Here is a 22,509-nt window from a genome sequence, read left to right on the forward strand (position 1 = left end):
AAAATATAACAATAATTAATGAAGTTCCAAAACCAAAGGCATGTCCAGCACCAGCACCAGCACTAACTAAGGCTAAAAAGTCCTGCCCCCCGGACTGTGAAGGAGTCTGGAGTCCTCACTGCCTGGGGACTTGTGAGCAGCCATCAACATCATCAGCAGCCCAGAAATAGACAGCAGCGAGGGAGTATCAGCGTGCCACCCCCGGCGACGCCCAGCTGACACCAGGAGATGAACAGCAGCAGCACTAAAATGGCTCGCGACTTAATGGCTCGATTTTCTTATCGCCGAACCCCAACACCAATGCAAAGAGATCCATGTGTGTGCGTGTGCGTGTGTCTGTGTATGTGTGTGGGCTTAGAGTCGAGTATAATGCTGATTTTCCAAATAGCTGATAACCGCGCTTAAGTACCATATAGTATAGTAGAATTCATTTTTGGCAATCTATAAAGCTATGCTTATTGCGTGACTTATTTTTATTGGTCCTATGGACCGTTTATTTTGCTATTTACAAAAAAAAATATTTTCTATTAATTTGGTGACTCTAAATTTAGAATTTTTCTTGATGTTTGGCCATTCTCCACCTCCTGGCATCCAGCTCCTGCTTATCCTGCTCATGCTGCTTATCCTGCTCATCCTGTGATCCTGATCTGTATCTCTCTTTCTCTCTCTCTGGTAGGTAGCCTCTTTATCGTCTTTTTGGCCGCACTGCTCTTTTTGGTGACTTGTGTGTGTGTGTGTGTGTATGAAAGTTTTCTTGCTTTTGGGGGAAAAAACCTATAATTCTGGTGAACCCACCTCCGTGTAACTTGCTCCTCCTAGTATTCCAAACGTGTGTGCATTGCGTTGTCGTCGTCTTCAGTTCTTCTGTGTGAAAATATAATTTTCCGAAGCAGCCACTTCACAAGTGGTTTACTTGAGTGTATGCCTTCTTTTCGGCGGTGTTCTGGTTTCAAAACTATATTGGTTTATAGTTTGATTCTCTTCCTCCGTGTCCCATTCCTTATCGTCATCCACATCCATCACCATTATGCCATTCAGTGTGGGAAACTTTATGACGGGCAAAGTTATGCCCTGCTGATTGCCTTCATTCATCAGCTTCTGGATGAGATTGGCGATATCCTCGCGCTTCTTGGTTACTGTGAGCAGGTCAAACCAATCGATCAGCTCCCTAATGGGCAGCTTATAGTTAACGATGGGTTTTGTGAAGAATTGCTCCGCATACTGCAGCAGATAGAGACCGCAATCGGTGAGATTCTCCTGCTGCGGCACCTCCACAATGAGACCTGGCATATTATCCCCGTTGAAGATGCGCGCCCGCTCTTTCGGATACTTTGCCTTGTACTCGAAGTTGAGGTAATCATGCAATATGGCAATATCTCGATCGCGTGAGTTGCCCTCCAACGAATCGAAGATGAGAATCAATGGCTGTTTGATTGGAATGTCTTCGCCGGGTGTCTGTACATCATGGTTAACCACGGAGGTCTTCAGGTTTGGAAAACATATGATGGCCAGTATCCAATGGGACTTCTCGTTGAATGGTATTATGATGAAATCCTTCTCGAATATATTCACGGTTCGTGTCCACTTCTTTACCCTTTCGTGACGCCTCTTGGCCACCGGCTCCTTCGTGTTGTTGGGACTCGTCTCTGTGGTCAATCTCATGTGGAAAAATGTGCTAAAGATGTGCGTCCTATCGCGCTGACCCTCTGGTATGATGTTATTCTTTAGCCAGCGCAGATAAAAATCAATGATTATGTCGTTCAGAAATGAGCCTTCCTTGAGACACATATAGTCCTTAATGGTGATGCTCAGGCCACCGGTTCCGGTGGGCGGATATGTGAAAAGCGTTGGATTCTCGTCGACGGAGAGTCTTCCCTCTGTTTGGCCATTGGCGGCGGCGGTGGTCTCCTCATCCTCGCTGCTCAACAGCACAATGACTTCATCGTCAAAGTCCCTGCTTATTATCCAGTTAATGTTCCGGCGCAGGCGACTCTTCTCTGCGCGTTCTGCAGGTGTGGGTATAGTGTCACTAGTTGCTTTCTCGGCTGGCGCCGGTATGGATGCAACATTCGGTTGCACCCGCGATTGAGATCCACCAGCTGTCTCTTCCGATTTCTTGCTAACAGTGGCATGTGCGACTTGGTCCTTCGACTGGATTGACTGGGAGCTTGCGAGAGCGTCTCCAGCTGGTTGCACTCCCTGGAGACCATTGCTCTTCTTTGGAGAATTTGAGGTGTTACCCGTGGGGATTTGATTTCCCTGTTTATTGCCAGATGAACCTGGGTTGTCTTGAGCACCAGCAACTTGATAACCATTGCTGTCCTCTGCAGAATGACACTTCTTCTGTTTCTTGGTCTTGGGAGTATTGGCGTCTTGATTCGCCGACGATATCGCTTTGTCAGCATTGGTGTCTCCCGGAGCGCGATGTCTTTTCTTGTGCTTCTTGCCTTTGGTTGCAGATGGCTGGCAACCATTGTTGGCCACCGAAGTCTCCGATGGCTTGACAACCGCACGAGATGGTGGCACTTCAACGGGCACCGCGTTGGGAAGAGCGGCACCAGCGGACGCCTTTGACTGATGCACCTTCTTGTTGAACTCCTCCGCATGGGAAATCGTATCGGCAATGGTATTTCCGATGGCGAAGCCCACCGATGGCTTGACAACCGGAAGAGATGGTGGCTCTTCAAGGGGCACCGCGTTGCGAGGAGCGGCATCAGCGGACGCCCTGGACTTATGCACCTTCTTGTAGAACTCCTCCGCCTTGGCAATCTTATCGGCAATGGTATCACCGATGGCGAATCCCACAGAGACCACCAAATGGATAATACCACCGGCATTCTCCATGCAATCAATCGTGATGTTATCCTCCATATGAAGGTTCATCTTGAGAAACAGCTTTTGCACTGTAAACGCATGGATGGGCAGCTTGAAGGTGACGATGTGCTGCTTTCCAGTGCTGTAGATAATGAGCACCTTGGCACTCCGTTTGTCCTTATCCGTGTCGGCTCGATTGACCAGCAATTGACGGGAGACTATAATGAAGTCGTTATGGGCGATTCGACTTACCATTTTCGGAGCCGATTCAACACAACATATGTACGCTAACGTTATGAATGTTATGAACGTTATGGGCTCATCTGAAACTGAAGTTTCAGAATACGATTGCAAAGTCTCGGGCTGCTTGATGTACAAGTTCACTGGATGGGTGAAGTCACCTTACACGGTGACTTCGATCACTATATTCCTTTCATTTTGCAACCAGTGTGATTTATGCGATATTTGATACCACAAAAATTTGGTTTCTCCCGATTTTATGATTTGTTTAAACGGCGTACCAAGTATCCAAAAATCATCTGAGAGATCGCGTGCGGAAGGAGGCCGAGTGTCGGAGTGTTAACAGAAGGATCTCGGAAGTGTGAACGCGCGGTCAAACGAGAATACCATATGCACAATATTGACCCTGATGTTGAAAGAAGAAGCACCATTATCACCCCTGTGGAAATTCCGTTAAATTACGTTTCGGCCATTCCTTCGATGTGGCCCTCACTTCATTCCAGGGGGGGAGGAGTTACCGATATCGCAGTACAGAGTATAATAAATGAAATGAAAGTAAATGAAATATTAACCAAGTAACCTCTGATTAAAGTGTGTGGTAATCTGCTGGATAGGCTGAGTGGTGTGGAGGCACCCGAGAAAGCAGCCCAGAGGATTGTGTGGCAACCGTACCATTAGTAGGCCAAGGCCAAAAAGGAAGAATACGGACCACCGCGCCCAGTTCAACTGTTCACTAAATTCACTCGTCACAAATGAAACATAAACGAGCATTAAACATAAACTAATATAAAAAAAATATTGTCCACAATTATTATTCGAATTTTCTAAAAAATCTTTATCTTTTCTCAGATTTTAAGATGAGTACACACCTCAACACGCATACATCAATTGTCAAGGTTGAGTGAAACCACATTTACATCCGACCCTAATGTTGAAAAGAAGAAGCACCATTATCACCCCTGTGGAAATTCCGTTAAATTACGTTTCGGCCATTCCTTCGATGTGGTCGTCACTTCATCCAGGGGGGGAGGAGTTACCGATATCGCAGTACAGAGTATACACGATTCGGTACCACCCGCCAAGCCGCCAAAACAGTCATTGCCCTTATGAGCTGATTCGAAACTGCTACTATGTTGCAAATGCAGACACAGCACTTTGACAGGATGTGATTGCGACAATTCTCGATTAAGAAACAAGAACCGCCGCACCAGCACTTCGATATATACATGTTGCCAACGAACACTAGAGTTCTTTTGTAAACATTTAGCTTAGCTTAAGTCTGGAAAGTAGAAGCACAATCAGTTCCGATAATTGATTCGACCGCCGAAGTGTGAAGACGTTTTTATCGAGCTCCGCACAAAATCGGTTGTTTTGAGTGAAGTGAACGCCAAATAAAGTAAACTAAATAAAAAAATCCGAAAGCGAAAGAGACGCTCTATGCGATGCAAGATCGCTTAAATATATAGTGATTTGTTATCTTAAATTATAAAACTATGAGTCAGAACGACACTCGCGCTCAGCGACAGCGCGAGCAAGACGAACGCCGGCTCTCAATTCAACGCAACAACGCGTACTTCTCCTACGTCTCACCGACAATCCCAAACGCAGACATCGAGCGGTCAATAAACCTTCTTCTACCAACAAATCAAGAAAGAGCGCGCTCCTGCTCTCCCGCTCTCTTAGCTCCGACAGAAGCCCCGCTACCTCCAACAACAACAGCTGGAGATAGACCGAAAGCCCGCTCTACCTCGTCATCGGCTGCACCCGCTCACGCTCTGACTGAGTCAGCGAAAGCAAAACCGCAAGCAATAAACGGTACTGCTGCACTACCAGCAAAACAAAACGAAAACGTAAACAAAAAAGCTGGGTCGACCTGGCAGACTGGAATGGACCGCTACATTACAATAAAGCGAAAGCTCAGCCCGAAAAATTCAGATTTGGAAAAGAAGCCGAAAAATACACGCGACAACTCTACCTTGATCAAAAATGTAGCCCCTGCAAATACCAACAGATTTGCCTTGCTGGTAGACACCGCTGAGGACGTGCCGCTGGGATCCGTTGATATCGAACCGAAGAAAACAAAACCTCCGCCAATATACATCCGCGAGAAGAGCACAAGCGGTTTTGTAAATACTTTGATTGGCCTTATTGGAAAAGATAGCTTTCATATAATTCCCCTCGTAAGAGGTACTATCAACGAAATCAAACTTCAGACGAAAACGGAGGACAACTACAGAAAAGTCACAAACTATTTTACCGCACAAAAAATAGGCTTCTACACCTACCAGCTTAAAAGCAGCAAGGGCCTGCAAGTAGTCCTGAAGGGCATTGAGTCTGATGTTACGCCCGAAGAGATAACTGAGGCGTTAAAGGAAAAGGGATTTTACGCCAAAAGCGTGTTCAATATCAAAAACAGAAACAGGCAGCCCCAACCACTGTTCAAGATTGAGCTTGAACCAGAAAACAAGCCTCCTAGAAAAAACGAGGTTCACCCAATTTACAAACTCCAGCTCCTTCTGCACCGTAGGATCACGGTAGAAGAGCCGCACAAACGTAACGCTCCTGTACAATGTACAAACTGCCAAGAGTATGGCCACACGAGGTCGTATTGTACACTTCGCCCGGTATGCGTAGTCTGTGGAGATCTCCACGACTCCAAACAGTGTCAAACTAACAAAAAAAATGCATGCGAGAAAAAATGCAATAACTGTGGGGGCAACCACACAGCAAACTACAGAGGCTGTCCAATCTACAAAGAGCTGAAAATCCGTCTTCACAATAGAATGAACACGGCGCGGGCACACCAAGGAACAGCTACGCTGATACCATCAGAGACAAATCCTGAAGTAATTTTCTCGAAAGCAGCAAGTTTCGCTCCCTGGCCTACATCCAACACTAACAAGACAACATTTGCAAACGTCTTAAAATCAGGTATGACGCCTCCAACCCAAAATTCCCGAACTCCACATGAAGTGCACACAAAATTAGACACACAACAAAACTATAACCCAGCTGCGCAGCAGGAAACAAAAACTGAAGCTATGATGCAAGCCTTACAACAGAGCATGATGGAATTTATGACATTTATGAAGACCACCATTCAAGACATGATGCGTAATCAAAACCTTTTGATACAAATGCTTGTAGCCCAACAATCAAATAAATAATGGCTACTTTACGCATAGCTACGTGGAACGCCAATGGCGTCTCACAGCGCAAACTTGAGCTAGCTCAATTCCTACATGAGAAGCATATCGACGTAATGCTTCTTTCGGAAACTCATCTCACAAGCAAATACAATTTTCAAATAAGAGACTACCATTTCTACGGTACAAATCACCCCGACGGAAAAGCACACGGTGGCACCGCCATACTCATAAGGAACCGTATGAAGCACCACTTTTACAAAGAATTTGCGGAAAATCATCTTCAGGCCACATCCATCAGCATTCAGCTGGATGACAACACTCTCCTTACACTAGCGGCCGTATACTGCCCCCCCCGTTTCACAGTATTAGAAGCTCAATTCCTGGATTTCTTCCAAGCACTAGGGCCACACTTCATTGCAGCAGGCGACTACAACGCTAAACATACTCACTGGGGATCGCGACTTGTGAACCCAAAAGGAAAACAGCTTTATAAGACTATAATAAAAGCCACTAATAAACTTGACCATGTTTCCCCCGGGAGTCCTACATACTGGCCATCAGACCTCAATAAGCTGCCTGACCTGATCGACTTCGCAGTTACGAAAAATATTTCCCGCAGTTTGGTTAAAGCTGAATGTCTGCCGGATCTGTCATCTGATCACTCGCCTGTACTAATTCACCTCCGCCGGTACGCAGAAAACGTGAAACCACCATTCAGATTGACTTCTCACAAAACCAACTGGCTCAGGTATAAAAAATATATAAGTTCACATATTGAGCTAAGCCCAAAACTCAATACCGAATCTGATATAGAGAGCTGCACGTGTGCATTGCAATCCATCCTTACTGCAGCAGCTCTTACTGCAACACCCAAAATAACAAATAATACAATTAATTCAAAAAAGACCAACGTACAAATCGAGCAACTCGTCCACGTAAAACGACGCTTACGCAGAGAATGGCAATCTTCCAGATCCCCGACTGCAAAACAAAAGCTAAAAGTAGCCACACGGAAACTGGCCAACGCTCTGAAACAAGAAGAGGGCGACGATCAGCGCCGATACATAGAGCAACTCACACCGACAGGCACAAAACAAAAGTCACTGTGGCGAGCCCACTCAACTCTTCGCCCACCGACTGAAACCGTTTTGCCGATAAGGAATTCCTCAGGTGGCTGGGCCCGTAGTGATGAAGACAGAGCCACCACATTTGCCGCTCACCTACAAAATGTGTTCACGCCAAACCAGGCTACTAGTACATTCGCGCTGCCGTCCTATCCCGTAAACCGCCACCAGCAACACACCCCAATTGTGTTTCGTCCTAAAGAAGTAACTAAAATAATCAAAGACAATCTCAGCCCGAAAAAATCCCCCGGCTGCGACCTTATAACACCGGAAATGATCATCCAGCTGCCACATTCTGCAGTTCGCTACATAACCAAGCTCTTTAATGCCATCACCAAACTTGGTTACTTTCCACAACGATGGAAGAGGTCGATTATCATAATGATTCCAAAGCCTGGTAAGAACCACACAGTCGCTTCATCTTACAGACCAATAAGTCTACTCTCATGTATTTCGAAACTATTCGAAAAATGTCTGCTGATCCGTCTTAATCAACATCTGATATACCACAATATAATCCCAGCCCACCAATTTGGATTTCGCGAAAGCCATGGAACCATTGAACAGGTGAATCGTATTACAACGGAAATAAGAACTGCATTTGAATATCGCGAATACTGTACAGCAGTATTTTTAGACGTATCCCAAGCATTCGACAGAGTCTGGCTCGACGGCCTAATGTTTAAAATTAAAACATCCCTACCCGAAAGCACACACAAACTTCTAAAGTCTTACCTCTATGACAGAAAGTTTGCAGTACGGTGCAACACTGCCACTTCCACTGATCATACAATTGAGGCTGGAGTCCCCCAAGGCAGCGTTCTTGGGCCAACCTTATACCTCATCTATACAGCCGACATCCCTATAAATAGTCGCTTAACGGTATCCACATTTGCCGACGATACAGCTATCCTTAGCCGTTCAAGGTCCCCTATCCAAGCTACAGCACAGTTGGCACTGTACCTCATCGACATTGAGAAGTGGCTCTCTGACTGGCGAATAAAAGTAAACGAGCAAAAATGCAAGCACGTGACGTTTACGCTAAACAGACAAGACTGTCCTCCGCTCTTGTTGAACAACATACCACTCCCGAAAGCAGATGAGGTAGCGTACCTAGGAGTACACCTTGACAGAAGACTCACATGGCGCAGGCACATTGAAGCCAAAAAAACCCAACTTAAACTCAAAGCCAACAACTTACACTGGCTCATCAACTCTGGTTCTCCGCTCAGCCTAGATCACAAGGTCTTGCTCTACAATTCTATATTGAAACCTATCTGGACCTATGGCTCACAGTTATGGGGCAATGCCAGCAACAGCAATATTGACATCATACAGCGAGCACAATCAAAGATTCTGAGAACCATCACTGGGGCACCGTGGTACGTTCGGAGTGAAAACATCCAAAGAGACCTAAATATCCCATCAGTTACCAACGCAATCACGGAACTTAAGGAAAAATACCATAGCAAGCTTTACACGCACCCCAACCACCTAGCGCGAGGTCTAATCCAGCTCAGCAGCCGTTCCCGTCTCCGGCGAAAGGACCTACCAACCCAGCGAATAAATTTTTAGGGCCGTTTAATCATAGAACAGTTGGAAAAATAATACAACTGTTCAAAAAATACTTGTTATAGTTAAGATTTTTAAACTTATTGTTAGTTCTTATACAAGAAGATTCAATAAATACAAAAATGCTTATTAAAAAAAAAAAAAAAGTTCCATTCTGGACGCCAAAAACTAAGATTGACTTTTTTCGGAGATCTTCTTCGGCGCTTCTCTTGCAACGCCTTGCCTCCGTGGTACTGCTGGCTCCTTGACGTGGACGACGAGTCGGCCCGGCCGGGACTAGGATATTATGGGGCACGGTGTATCGTCCTGGGGCGAGGCAACGCTCGTCCTGGGACCACCTGTACCGACCACTGACTCCACTGTCCTTCTGGAACCCGCTTCGTCGCAGTCGTCTCCTCTGGAAGACCACCCGCCGGTCGGTCTGGGTTTAGGATGTTATGGGGTAGGGTGTAGCGTCCTGGGGCGAGGCAACGCTCGTCCTGGGACCACCTATACCGACCACTGACTCCACTGACCCTTATGGACACGTCGGGTTCTTGCCTTTCCTTCTGAAGGTCCTTCTGCCGGCCGGAACGGACTTAGGATGTTATGGTGCAGGGTGTATCGTCCTTGGGCGAGGCAACGCTCGGCCTGGGACCACCTTCGCTGGCCACTGACTCCAATGATCCTTACGACACGTCAGATCCTTCTCCTCCACTCCCAGGATCTCCACTTGCTTGTGGTGATTCGTCCTTCTGAGTCCTTCGGGCTTCTTGCCGCCCGATGCTTGCACTGCTCCTTTTCTTCTCGTTTGACCGCGCGTTCACAATTCCGAGATCCTTCTGTTAACACTCCGACGCTCGGCCTCCTTCCGCACGCGATCTCTCTGTCTCATTAACTGTCTCTCTCTCTCTCTCTGTGCTTGCTCTTTTATTACAATCCGCAAACTCCGACGTTCGTCTGCATCAAAGAATCGCTCCAAAGCAACTGAGCGTCTATAGAATCGCCTGCGCGACTTAATGGCTCGATTTTCTTATCGCCGAACCCCAACACCAATGCGAAGAGATCCATGTGTGTGCGTGTGTCTGTGTATGTGTGTGGGCTTAGAGTCGAGGATAATGCTGATTTGGTAATACCCTACAGTTTTCCAAATAGCTGATAACCGCGCTTAAGTACCATATAGTATAGTAGAACTCATTTTTGGCAATCTATAAAGCTATGATTATTGCGTGACTTATTTTTATTGGTCCTATGGACCGTTTATTTTGCTATTTACAAAAAAAAATATTTTCTATTAATTTGGTGACTCTAAATTTAGAATTTTTCTTGATGTTTGGCCATTCTCCACCTCCTGGCATCCAGCTCCTGCTTATCCTGCTCATGCTGCTTATCCTGCTCATCCTGTGATCCTGATCTGTGTCTCTCTTTCTCTCTCTCTGGTAGGTAGCCTCTTTATCGTCTTTTTGGCCGCACTGCTCTTTTTGGTGACTTGTGTGTGTGTGTGTGTATAAAAGTTTTCTTACTTTTGGGGGAAAAAACCTATAATTCTGGTGAACCCACCTCCGTGTAACTTGCTCCTCCTAGTATTCCAAACGTGTGTGCATTGCGTTGTCGTCGTCTTCAGTTCTTCTGTGTGAAAATATAATTTTCCGAAGCAGCCACTTCACAAGTGGTTTACTTGAGTGTATGCCTTCTTTTCGGCGGTGTTCTGGTTTCAAAACTATATTGGTTTATAGTTTGATTCTCTTCCTCCGTGTCCCATTCCTTATCGTCATCCACACCATTATGCCATTCAGTGTGGGAAACTTTATGACGGGCAATGTTATGCCCTGCTGATTGCCTTCATTCATCAGCTTCTGGATGAGATTGGCGATATCCTCGCGCTTCTTGGTTACTGTGAGCAGGTCAAACCAATCGATCAGCTCCCTAATGGGCAGCTTATAGTTAACGATGGGTTTTGTGAAGAATTGCTCCGCATACTGCAGCAGATAGAGACCGCAATCGGTGAGATTCTCCTGCTGCGGCACCTCCACAATGAGACCTGGCATATTATCCCCGTTGAAGATGCGCGCCCGCTCTTTCGGATACTTTGCCTTGTACTCGAAGTTGAGGTAATCATGCAATATGGCAATATCTCGATCGCGTGAGTTGCCCTCCAACGAATCAAAGATGAGAATCAATGGCTGTTTGATTGGAATGTCTTCGCCGGGTGTCTGTACATCATGGTTAACCACGGAGGTCTTCAGGTTTGGAAAACATATGATGGCCAGTATCCAATGGGACTTCTCGTTGAATGGTATTATGATGAAATCCTTCTCGAATATATTCACGGTTCGTGTCCACTTCTTTACCCTTTCGTGACGCCTCTTGGCCACCGGCTCCTTCGTGTTGTTGGGACTCGTCTCTGTGGTCAATCTCATGTGGAAAAATGTGCTAAAGATGTGCGTCCTATCGCGCTGACCCTCTGGTATGATGTTATTCTTTAGCCAGCGCAGATAAAAATCAATGATTATGTCGTTCAGAAATGAGCCTTCCTTGAGACACATATAGTCCTTAATGGTGATGCTCAGGCCACCGGTTCCGGTGGGCGGATATGTGAAAAGCGTTGGATTCTCGTCGACGGAGAGTCTTCCCTCTGTTTGGCCATTGGCGGCGGCGGTGGTCTCCTCATCCTCGCTGCTCAACAGCACAATGACTTCATCGTCAAAGTCCCTGCTTATTATCCAGTTGCTGTTCCGGCGCAGGCGACTCTTCTCTGCGCGTTCTGCAGGTGTGGGTATAGTGTCACTAGTTGCTTTCTCGGCTGGCGCCGGTATGGATGCAACATTCGGTTGCACCCGCGATTGAGATCCACCAGCTGTCTCTTCCGATTTCTTGCTAACAGTGGCATGTGCGACTTGGTCCTTCAACTGGATTGACTGGGAGCTTGCGAGAGCGTCTCCAGCTGGTTGCACGCCCTGGAGACCATTGCTCTTCTTTGGAGAATTTGAGGTGTTACCCGTGGGGGTTTGATTTCCCTGTTTATTGCCAGATGAACCTGGGTTGTCTTGAGCACCAGCAACTTGATAACCATTGCTGTCCTCTGCAGAATGACACTTCTTCTGTTTCTTGGTCTTGGGAGTTTTGTCGTCTTGATCCACCGACGATATCACTTGGGCAGTACTACTCTTCTTTGGAGAATATGAGGTGTTACCCGTAGGGGTTTGATTTCCCTGTTTATTGCCAGATGAACCTGGGTTGTCTTGAGCACCAGCAACTTGATAACCATTGCTGTCCTCTGCAGAATGACACTTCTTCTGTTTCTTGGTCTTGGGAGTATTGGCGTCTTGATTCGCCGACGATATCGCTTTGTCAGCATTGGTGTCTCCCGGAGCGCGATGTCTTTTCTTGTGCTTCTTGCCTTTGGTTGCAGATGGCTGGCAACCATTGTTGGCCACCGAAGTCTCCGATGGCTTGACAACCGCACGAGATGGTGGCACTTCAACGGGCACCGCGTTGGGAAGAGCGGCACCAGCGGACGCCTTTGACTGATGCACCTTCTTGTTGAACTCCTCCGCATGGGAAATCGTATCGGCAATGGTATCACCGATGGCGAAGCCCACCGATGGCTTGACAACCGGAAGAGATGGTGGCTCTTCAACGGGCACCGCGTTGCGAGGAGCGGCATCAGCGGACGCCCTGGACTGATGCACTTTCTTGTAGAACTCCTCCGCCTTGGCAATCTTATCGGCAATGGTATCACCGATTGCGAATCCCACAGAGACCACCAAATGGATAATACCACCGGCATTCTCCATGCAATCAATCGTGATGTTATCCTCCATATGAAGGTTCATCTTGAGAAACAGCTTTTGCACTGTAAACGCATGGATGGGCAGCTTGAAGGTAACGATGTGCTGCTTTCCAGTGCAGTAGATAATGAGCACCTTGGCACTCCGTTTGTCCTTATCCGTGTCGGCTCGATTGATCAGCAATTGACGGGAGACTATAATGAAGTCGTTATGGGCGATTCGACTTACCATTTTCGGAGCCGATTCAACACAACATATGTACGCTAACGTTATGAATGTTATGAACGTTATGGGCTCATCTGAAACTGAAGTTTTAGAATACGATTGCAAAGTCTCGGGCTGCTTGATGTACAAGTTCACTGGATGGGTGAAGTCACCTTACACGGTGACTTCGATCACTATATTCCTTTCATTTTGCAACCAGTGTGATTTATGAGATATTTGATACCACAAAAATTTGGTTTCTCCCGATTTTATGATTTGTTTAAACGGCGTACCAAGTATCCAAAAATCATCTGAGAGATCGCGTGTGGAAGGAGGCCGAGTGTCGGAGTGTTAACAGAAGGATCTCGGAAGTGTGAACGCGCGGTCAAACGAGAATACCATATGCACAATATTGACCCTGATGTTGAAAGAAGAAGCACCATTATCACCCCTGTGGAAATTCCGTTAAATTACGTTTCGGCCATTCCTTCGATGTGGCCCTCACTTCATTCCAGGGGGGGAGGAGTTACCGATATCGCAGTACAGAGTATAATAAATGAAATGAAAGTAAATGAAATATTAACCAAGTAACCTCTGATTAAAGTGTGTGGTAATCTGCTGGATAGGCTGAGTGGTGTGGAGGCACCCGAGAAAGCAGCCCAGAGGATTGTGTGGCAACCGTACCATTAGTAGGCCAAGGCCAAAAAGGAAGAATACGGACCACCGCGCCCAGTTCAACTGTTCACTAAATTCACTCGTCACAAATGAAACATAAACGAGCATTAAACATAAACTAATATAAAAAAAATATTGTCCACAATTATTATTCGAATTTTCTAAAAAATCTTTATCTTTTCTCAGATTTTAAGATGAGTACACACCTCAACACGCATACATCAATTGTCAAGGTTGAGTGAAACCACATTTACATCCGACCCTAATGTTGAAAAGAAGAAGCACCATTATCACCCCTGTGGAAATTCCGTTAAATTACGTTTCGGCCATTCCTTCGATGTGGTCGTCACTTCATTCCAGGGGGGGAGGAGTTACCGATATCGCAGTACAGAGTATACACGATTCGGTACCACCCGCCAAGCCGCCAAAACAGTCATTGCCCTTATGAGCTGATTCGAAACTGCTACTATGTTGCAAATGCAGACACAGCACTTTGACAGGATGTGATTGCGACAATTCTCGATTAAGAAACAAGAACCGCCGCACCAGCACTTCGATATATACATGTTGCCAACGAACACTAGAGTTCTTTTGTAAACATTTAGCTTAGCTTAAGTCTGGAAAGTAGAAGCACAATCAGTTCCATTCTGGACGCCAAAAACTAAGATTGACTTTTTTCGGAGATCTTCTTCGGCGCTTCTCTTGCAACGCCTTGCCTCCGTGGTACTGCTGGCTCCTTGACGTGGACGACGAGTCGGCCCGGCCGGGACTAGGATATTATGGGGCACGGTGTATCGTCCTGGGGCGAGGCAACGCTCGTCCTGGGACCACCTGTACCGACCACTGACTCCACTGTCCTTCTGGAACCCGCTTCGTCGCAGTCGTCTCCTCTGGAAGACCACCCGCCGGTCGGTCTGGGTTTAGGATGTTATGGGGTAGGGTGTAGCGTCCTGGGGCGAGGCAACGCTCGTCCTGGGACCACCTATACCGACCACTGACTCCACTGACCCTTATGGACACGTCGGGTTCTTGCCTTTCCTTCTGAAGGTCCTTCTGCCGGCCGGAACGGACTTAGGATGTTATGGTGCAGGGTGTATCGTCCTTGGGCGAGGCAACGCTCGGCCTGGGACCACCTTCGCTGGCCACTGACTCCAATGATCCTTACGACACGTCAGATCCTTCTCCTCCACTCCCAGGATCTCCACTTGCTTGTGGTGATTCGTCCTTCTGAGTCCTTCGGGCTTCTTGCCGCCCGATGCTTGCACTGCTCCTTTTCTTCTCGTTTGACCGCGCGTTCACAATTCCGAGATCCTTCTGTTAACACTCCGACGCTCGGCCTCCTTCCGCACGCGATCTCTCTGTCTCATTAACTGTCTCTCTCTCTCTCTCTGTGCTTGCTCTTTTATTACAATCCGCAAACTCCGACGTTCGTCTGCATCAAAGAATCGCTCCAAAGCAACTGAGCGTCTATAGAATCGCCTGCGCGACTTAATGGCTCGATTTTCTTATCGCCGAACCCCAACACCAATGCGAAGAGATCCATGTGTGTGCGTGTGTCTGTGTATGTGTGTGGGCTTAGAGTCGAGGATAATGCTGATTTGGTAATACCCTACAGTTTTCCAAATAGCTGATAACCGCGCTTAAGTACCATATAGTATAGTAGAACTCATTTTTGGCAATCTATAAAGCTATGATTATTGCGTGACTTATTTTTATTGGTCCTATGGACCGTTTATTTTGCTATTTACAAAAAAAAATATTTTCTATTAATTTGGTGACTCTAAATTTAGAATTTTTCTTGATGTTTGGCCATTCTCCACCTCCTGGCATCCAGCTCCTGCTTATCCTGCTCATGCTGCTTATCCTGCTCATCCTGTGATCCTGATCTGTGTCTCTCTTTCTCTCTCTCTGGTAGGTAGCCTCTTTATCGTCTTTTTGGCCGCACTGCTCTTTTTGGTGACTTGTGTGTGTGTGTGTGTATAAAAGTTTTCTTACTTTTGGGGGAAAAAACCTATAATTCTGGTGAACCCACCTCCGTGTAACTTGCTCCTCCTAGTATTCCAAACGTGTGTGCATTGCGTTGTCGTCGTCTTCAGTTCTTCTGTGTGAAAATATAATTTTCCGAAGCAGCCACTTCACAAGTGGTTTACTTGAGTGTATGCCTTCTTTTCGGCGGTGTTCTGGTTTCAAAACTATATTGGTTTATAGTTTGATTCTCTTCCTCCGTGTCCCATTCCTTATCGTCATCCACACCATTATGCCATTCAGTGTGGGAAACTTTATGACGGGCAATGTTATGCCCTGCTGATTGCCTTCATTCATCAGCTTCTGGATGAGATTGGCGATATCCTCGCGCTTCTTGGTTACTGTGAGCAGGTCAAACCAATCGATCAGCTCCCTAATGGGCAGCTTATAGTTAACGATGGGTTTTGTGAAGAATTGCTCCGCATACTGCAGCAGATAGAGACCGCAATCGGTGAGATTCTCCTGCTGCGGCACCTCCACAATGAGACCTGGCATATTATCCCCGTTGAAGATGCGCGCCCGCTCTTTCGGATACTTTGCCTTGTACTCGAAGTTGAGGTAATCATGCAATATGGCAATATCTCGATCGCGTGAGTTGCCCTCCAACGAATCAAAGATGAGAATCAATGGCTGTTTGATTGGAATGTCTTCGCCGGGTGTCTGTACATCATGGTTAACCACGGAGGTCTTCAGGTTTGGAAAACATATGATGGCCAGTATCCAATGGGACTTCTCGTTGAATGGTATTATGATGAAATCCTTCTCGAATATATTCACGGTTCGTGTCCACTTCTTTACCCTTTCGTGACGCCTCTTGGCCACCGGCTCCTTCGTGTTGTTGGGACTCGTCTCTGTGGTCAATCTCATGTGGAAAAATGTGCTAAAGATGTGCGTCCTATCGCGCTGACCCTCTGGTATGATGTTATTCTTTAGCCAGCGCAGATAAAAATCAATGATTATGTCGTTCAGAAATGAGCCTTCCTTGAGACACATATAGTCCTTAATGGTGATGCTCAGGCCACTGGTTCCGGTGGGCGGATATGTGAAAAGCGTTGGATTCTCGTCGACGGAGAGTCTTCCCTCTGTTTGGCCATTGGCGGCGGCGGTGGTCTCCTCATCCTCGCTGCTCAACAGCACAATGACTTCATCGTCAAAGTCCCTGCTTATTATCCAGTTGCTGTTCCGGCGCAGGCGACTCTTCTCTGCGCGTTCTGCAGGTGTGGGTATAGTGTCACTAGTTGCTTTCTCGGCTGGCGCCGGTATGGATGCAACATTCGGTTGCACCCGCGATTGAGATCCACCAGCTGTCTCTTCCGATTTCTTGCTAACAGTGGCATGTGCGACTTGGTCCTTCAACTGGATTGACTGGGAGCTTGCGAGAGCGTCTCCAGCTGGTTGCACGCCCTGGAGACCATTGCTCTTCTTTGGAGAATTTGAGGTGTTACCCGTGGGGGTTTGATTTCCCTGTTTATTGCCAGATGAACCTGGGTTGTCTTGAGCACCAGCAACTTGATAACCATTGCTGTCCTCTGCAGAATGACACTTCTTCTGTTTCTTGGTCTTGGGAGTTTTGTCGTCTTGATCCACCGACGATATCACTTGGGCAGTACTACTCTTCTTTGGAGAATATGAGGTGTTACCCGTAGGGGTTTGATTTCCCTGTTTATTGCCAGATGAACCTGGGTTGTCTTGAGCACCAGCAACTTGATAACCATTGCTGTCCTCTGCAGAATGACACTTCTTCTGTTTCTTGGTCTTGGGAGTATTGGCGTCTTGATTCGCCGACGATATCGCTTTGTCAGCATTGGTGTCTCCCGGAGCGCGATGTCTTTTCTTGTGCTTCTTGCCTTTGGTTGCAGATGGCTGGCAACCATTGTTGGCCACCGAAGTCTCCGATGGCTTGACAACCGCACGAGATGGTGGCACTTCAACGGGCACCGCGTTGGGAAGAGCGGCACCAGCGGACGCCTTTGACTGATGCACCTTCTTGTTGAACTCCTCCGCATGGGAAATCGTATCGGCAATGGTATCACCGATGGCGAAGCCCACCGATGGCTTGACAACCGGAAGAGATGGTGGCTCTTCAACGGGCACCGCGTTGCGAGGAGCGGCATCAGCGGACGCCCTGGACTGATGCACTTTCTTGTAGAACTCCTCCGCCTTGGCAATCTTATCGGCAATGGTATCACCGATTGCGAATCCCACAGAGACCACCAAATGGATAATACCACCGGCATTCTCCATGCAATCAATCGTGATGTTATCCTCCATATGAAGGTTCATCTTGAGAAACAGCTTTTGCACTGTAAACGCATGGATGGGCAGCTTGAAGGTAACGATGTGCTGCTTTCCAGTGCAGTAGATAATGAGCACCTTGGCACTCCGTTTGTCCTTATCCGTGTCGGCTCGATTGATCAGCAATTGACGGGAGACTATAATGAAGTCGTTATGGGCGATTCGACTTACCATTTTCGGAGCCGATTCAACACAACATATGTACGCTAACGTTATGAATGTTATGAACGTTATGGGCTCATCTGAAACTGAAGTTTTAGAATACGATTGCAAAGTCTCGGGCTGCTTGATGTACAAGTTCACTGGATGGGTGAAGTCACCTTACACGGTGACTTCGATCACTATATTCCTTTCATTTTGCAACCAGTGTGATTTATGAGATATTTGATACCACAAAAATTTGGTTTCTCCCGATTTTATGATTTGTTTAAACGGCGTACCAAGTATCCAAAAATCATCTGAGAGATCGCGTGTGGAAGGAGGCCGAGTGTCGGAGTGTTAACAGAAGGATCTCGGAAGTGTGAACGCGCGGTCAAACGAGAATACCATATGCACAATATTGACCCTGATGTTGAAAGAAGAAGCACCATTATCACCCCTGTGGAAATTCCGTTAAATTACATTCCAGGGGGGGAGGAGTTACCGATATCGCAGTACAGAGTATAATAAATGAAATGAAAGTAAATGAAATATTAACCAAGTAACCTCTGATTAAAGTGTGTGGTAATCTGCTGGATAGGCTGAGTGGTGTGGAGGCACCCGAGAAAGCAGCCCAGAGGATTGTGTGGCAACCGTACCATTAGTAGGCCAAGGCCAAAAAGGGAGAATACGGACCACCGCGCCCAGTTCAACTGTTCACTAAATTCACTCGTCACAAATGAAACATAAACGAGCATTAAACATAAACTAATATAAAAAAAATATTGTCCACAATTATTATTCGAATTTTCTAAAAAATCTTTATCTTTTCTCAGATTTTAAGATTTTAAGATGAGTACACACCTCAACACGCATACATCAATTGTCAAGGTTGAGTGAAACCACATTTACATCCAGTTTACGCTCTTCGAAGATTAAAAATAAATACCGCAAATACCTTATAATTAGCTAGCGCTTTCCTAAAAAAATTAAATTCCGCTGATACGTTTCAAGTATTAAGTGAACAACTCCGGTGCCATTGGTGTAGTATGCGCCTATGTAATATTAAGAACATTTAAGTATAATAGCATACTAACATATAGCAGCACTTTGTTTCTATGTTTATGTTTATGTTTATGCAACCAATAAGGCCCAAGGCGGATGTAACATGATCGTACACTTGAAGGCTACAAAGTATAAGTGCATGGTCAGCATTCCCACGCCGACCAAATGCATAATACATAAGTACATAGATCGCTCTCTCGATAAGCCTAGATATATAAGATATACATACATAAGAAAGCCGCTCCGCCGCTGGCGTATCCGGCAGCGCAGCTACGCGGCTTAGCCTAAGACGAAATATATTCAAAACTCACAACGCAGACACTGTAAAGACGTTGAACTGGCAGAACCATTTCCGCCAAACAAAAATTTAATAAAAATCAAATAAAAACCTAATTCAGCCTGACGGCTGCAATCAAAACCAAAAGATATGTGTTATCAATGAACGACCCATTACATGGCGACCGTGACAGTCGTCCAACGATGGACAAATTAACGAAATAAAAAACACATATTGGAGGAAAACTGGACTGGAAGGCTGAGGAAGAAGACCGAGGAATCATTACATGGAACTTACAATTGCCAAAACTAAGGAAATATCTGAGTGAGTAGAGTTGTATTGAGTTATGGGAAAACACCGTGGCGGTCTAAATACCAAGCTGAACAAACGTATAGCCCACGTAAGGTGGCTAATATACGGTCAGCAAACGCCACCGGTTTGGTCGAAAGCTCTAAGGCTACATGCAGAGCTAGACCACTTGCTTCAATATCAGGAAGAATTGAAGACCCAAAAACTCGAGAAAACTTACTCAGAAAATACTAAAAATATAACAATAATTAATGAAGTTCCAAAACCAAAGGCATGTCCAGCACCAGCACCAGCACTAACGAAGGCTAAAAAGTCCTGCCCCCCGGAGTGTGAAGGAGTCTGGAGTCCTCACTGCCTGGGGACTTGTGAGCAGCCATCAACATCATCAGCAGCCCAGAAATAGACAGCAGCGAGGGAGTATCAGCGTGCCACCCCCGGCGACGCCCAGCTGACACCAGGAGATGAACATCAGCAGCACTAAAATATTTACTAATTAACAATAAATATAAATATATATATATATAAGAAAAATTTTAAGACACATTGTAAAATGGAGCATAAACTACTATGCCCTGTTAACCCAATATGTCTCGTGAAGCCATAGCTAGATTCAGGCAGACAATAATGTAAAAGAAAATTTTTTTTTTTGACTAACATTGACAAAATAGAAAAAGAAAGAAAGAAAGAAATAATTCCCAATATAAATGTATATAGAGACAAATGGAATAAGAAAACTAAAAACATATATAAAAATAAAGAAGATTTTCTACCAAACTGTAAAAGTAGTATTGTAGTATGCACACATATCGGTTAATTACTGTACTGTATAATCATAACTTAAAAGCACATTGTAGCACTCCGTTACAATGTGTACTTATACAGTCAAGCCCTAGTGTATGCGTAATACAAAGCTCCTACCTGCATATATATCTCTCTGTCTCATTAACTGTCTCTCTCTCTCTCTCTGTGCTTGCTCTTTTATTACAATCCGCAAACTCCGACGTTCGTCTGCATCAAAGAATCGCTCCAAAGCAACTGAGCGTCTATAGAATCGCCGGCGCGACTTAATGGCTCGATTTTCTTATCGCCGAACCCCAACACCAATGCAAAGAGATCCATGTGTGTGCGTGTGCGTGTGTCTGTGTATGTGTGTGGGCTTAGAGTCGAGTATAATGCTGATTTTCCAAATAGCTGATAACCGCGCTTAAGTACCATATAGTATAGTAGAATTCATTTTTGGCAATCTATAAAGCTATGCTTATTGCGTGACTTATTTTTATTGGTCCTATGGACCGTTTATTTTGCTATTTACAAAAAAAAATATTTTCTATTAATTTGGTGACTCTAAATTTAGAATTTTTCTTGATGTTTGGCCATTCTCCACCTCCTGGCATCCAGCTCCTGCTTATCCTGCTCATGCTGCTTATCCTGCTCATCCTGTGATCCTGATCTGTGTCTCTCTTTCTCTCTCTCTGGTAGGTAGCCTCTTTATCGTCTTTTTGGCCGCACTGCTCTTTTTGGTGACTTGTGTGTGTGTGTGTGTGTATGAAAGTTTTCTTGCTTTTGGGGGAAAAAACCTATAATTCTGGTGAACCCACCTCCGTGTAACTTGCTCCTCCTAGTATTCCAAACGTGTGTGCATTGCGTTGTCGTCGTCTTCAGTTCTTCTGTGTGAAAATATAATTTTCCGAAGCAGCCACTTCACAAGTGGTTTACTGGAGTGTATGCCTTCTTTTCGGCGGTGTTCTGGTTTCAAAACTATATTGTATAGTTTGATTCTCTTCCTCCGTGTCCCATTCCTTATCGTCATCCACATCCATCACCATTATGCCATTCAGTGTGGGAAACTTTATGACGGGCAAAGTTATGCACTGCTGATTGCCTTCATTCATCAGCTTCTGGATGAGATTGGCAACTCATCGCCTACAAGGACCAACGCCGTGCAAGGCCCGCAAGGCCCCCACGGAACCTTCCGAAAGAATTATCGCACCTGGATCCTTAGTAGAGAGAGCAAACAGGACAAAATCCAGACGATCGGGAAGGATGGCAACAATAACTTATTCGTAAGATAGTCTTAGGAAAAACGAAAATTTAAAAAGAAAATATTAACAATACAAATTAACCAAAAATTCCAAGTAAAATTAAGAACACAAATTACACAAAATACAGTTATAAGAAAATGAAAGTGAAGTGATCAACCAAAGTGAATATATAACACACCGTAAAATTATAAACAACCAACTGACTACAAAATACTGTAGTATAACAATTTCCAACTTTGCGATTCCCACGAGGACCCTCCAAAGTAGAAGGAAGAAACCAGGTTTTTACACATAAAAAATTTGTTTTTAACTAAAATATTTCGGAATTTTGTTGAATCACTTTCACGAAGAAAAAGTGTATTTAAAAACAAACAAACATTTACGATATCTATTTGTACTAACCTGTATACAATACATACAATTAATACATTTTAAATTTTAAATTAATACATTTTAAATTTTCCAATTTTCCGTGACCGTTAATGGCAAATTCTAATAACTTAATTAGACAAAAACCGATACCAATGCCCAGAACCCAATACTTGAATAATTCAATTCCTCGAGCAACTCAGAACATGCAGACCAATGCACAACATGACATTCTTTAACAACCAAGCAGCAATACAACAACCGTACGTACAACAACCGTACGCACAACAATTATACGCAAGACAGCCGTTCACACCAAACCCAACTTTCATACCGAATCGCCCCACGGCACCAAAGCCGCTACCTCGTCCTGAGGTAGGCCTATGGACGTGGATCCAAGCACCCGCACAAGACAATTGAACTATATGAACAGACCATCGA

At 45.4% G+C, this 22,509-nt stretch overlaps 1 protein-coding gene across 1 annotated transcript; it reads right to left on the bottom strand.

Moving 5' to 3' along the window:
- Positions 1–15,807: 15,807 nt before the first annotated feature.
- LOC117142317 (sentrin-specific protease 7-like) lies at positions 15,808–16,666 on the bottom strand (the record flags this gene model as incomplete). Its single annotated transcript, XM_033306223.1, is given in 2 exon segments — positions 15,808–16,153; positions 16,542–16,666. Coding segments are annotated over 2 exon segments (471 nt in total), but the record flags the coding sequence as incomplete, so codon positions are not given.
- Between the last annotated feature and the right edge of the window lie 5,843 nt (positions 16,667–22,509).

Source organism: Drosophila mauritiana, chromosome 3R (genome assembly GCF_004382145.1).
Source record: "Drosophila mauritiana strain mau12 chromosome 3R, ASM438214v1, whole genome shotgun sequence".
Lineage (NCBI taxonomy): Eukaryota > Metazoa > Arthropoda > Insecta > Diptera > Drosophilidae > Drosophila > Drosophila mauritiana.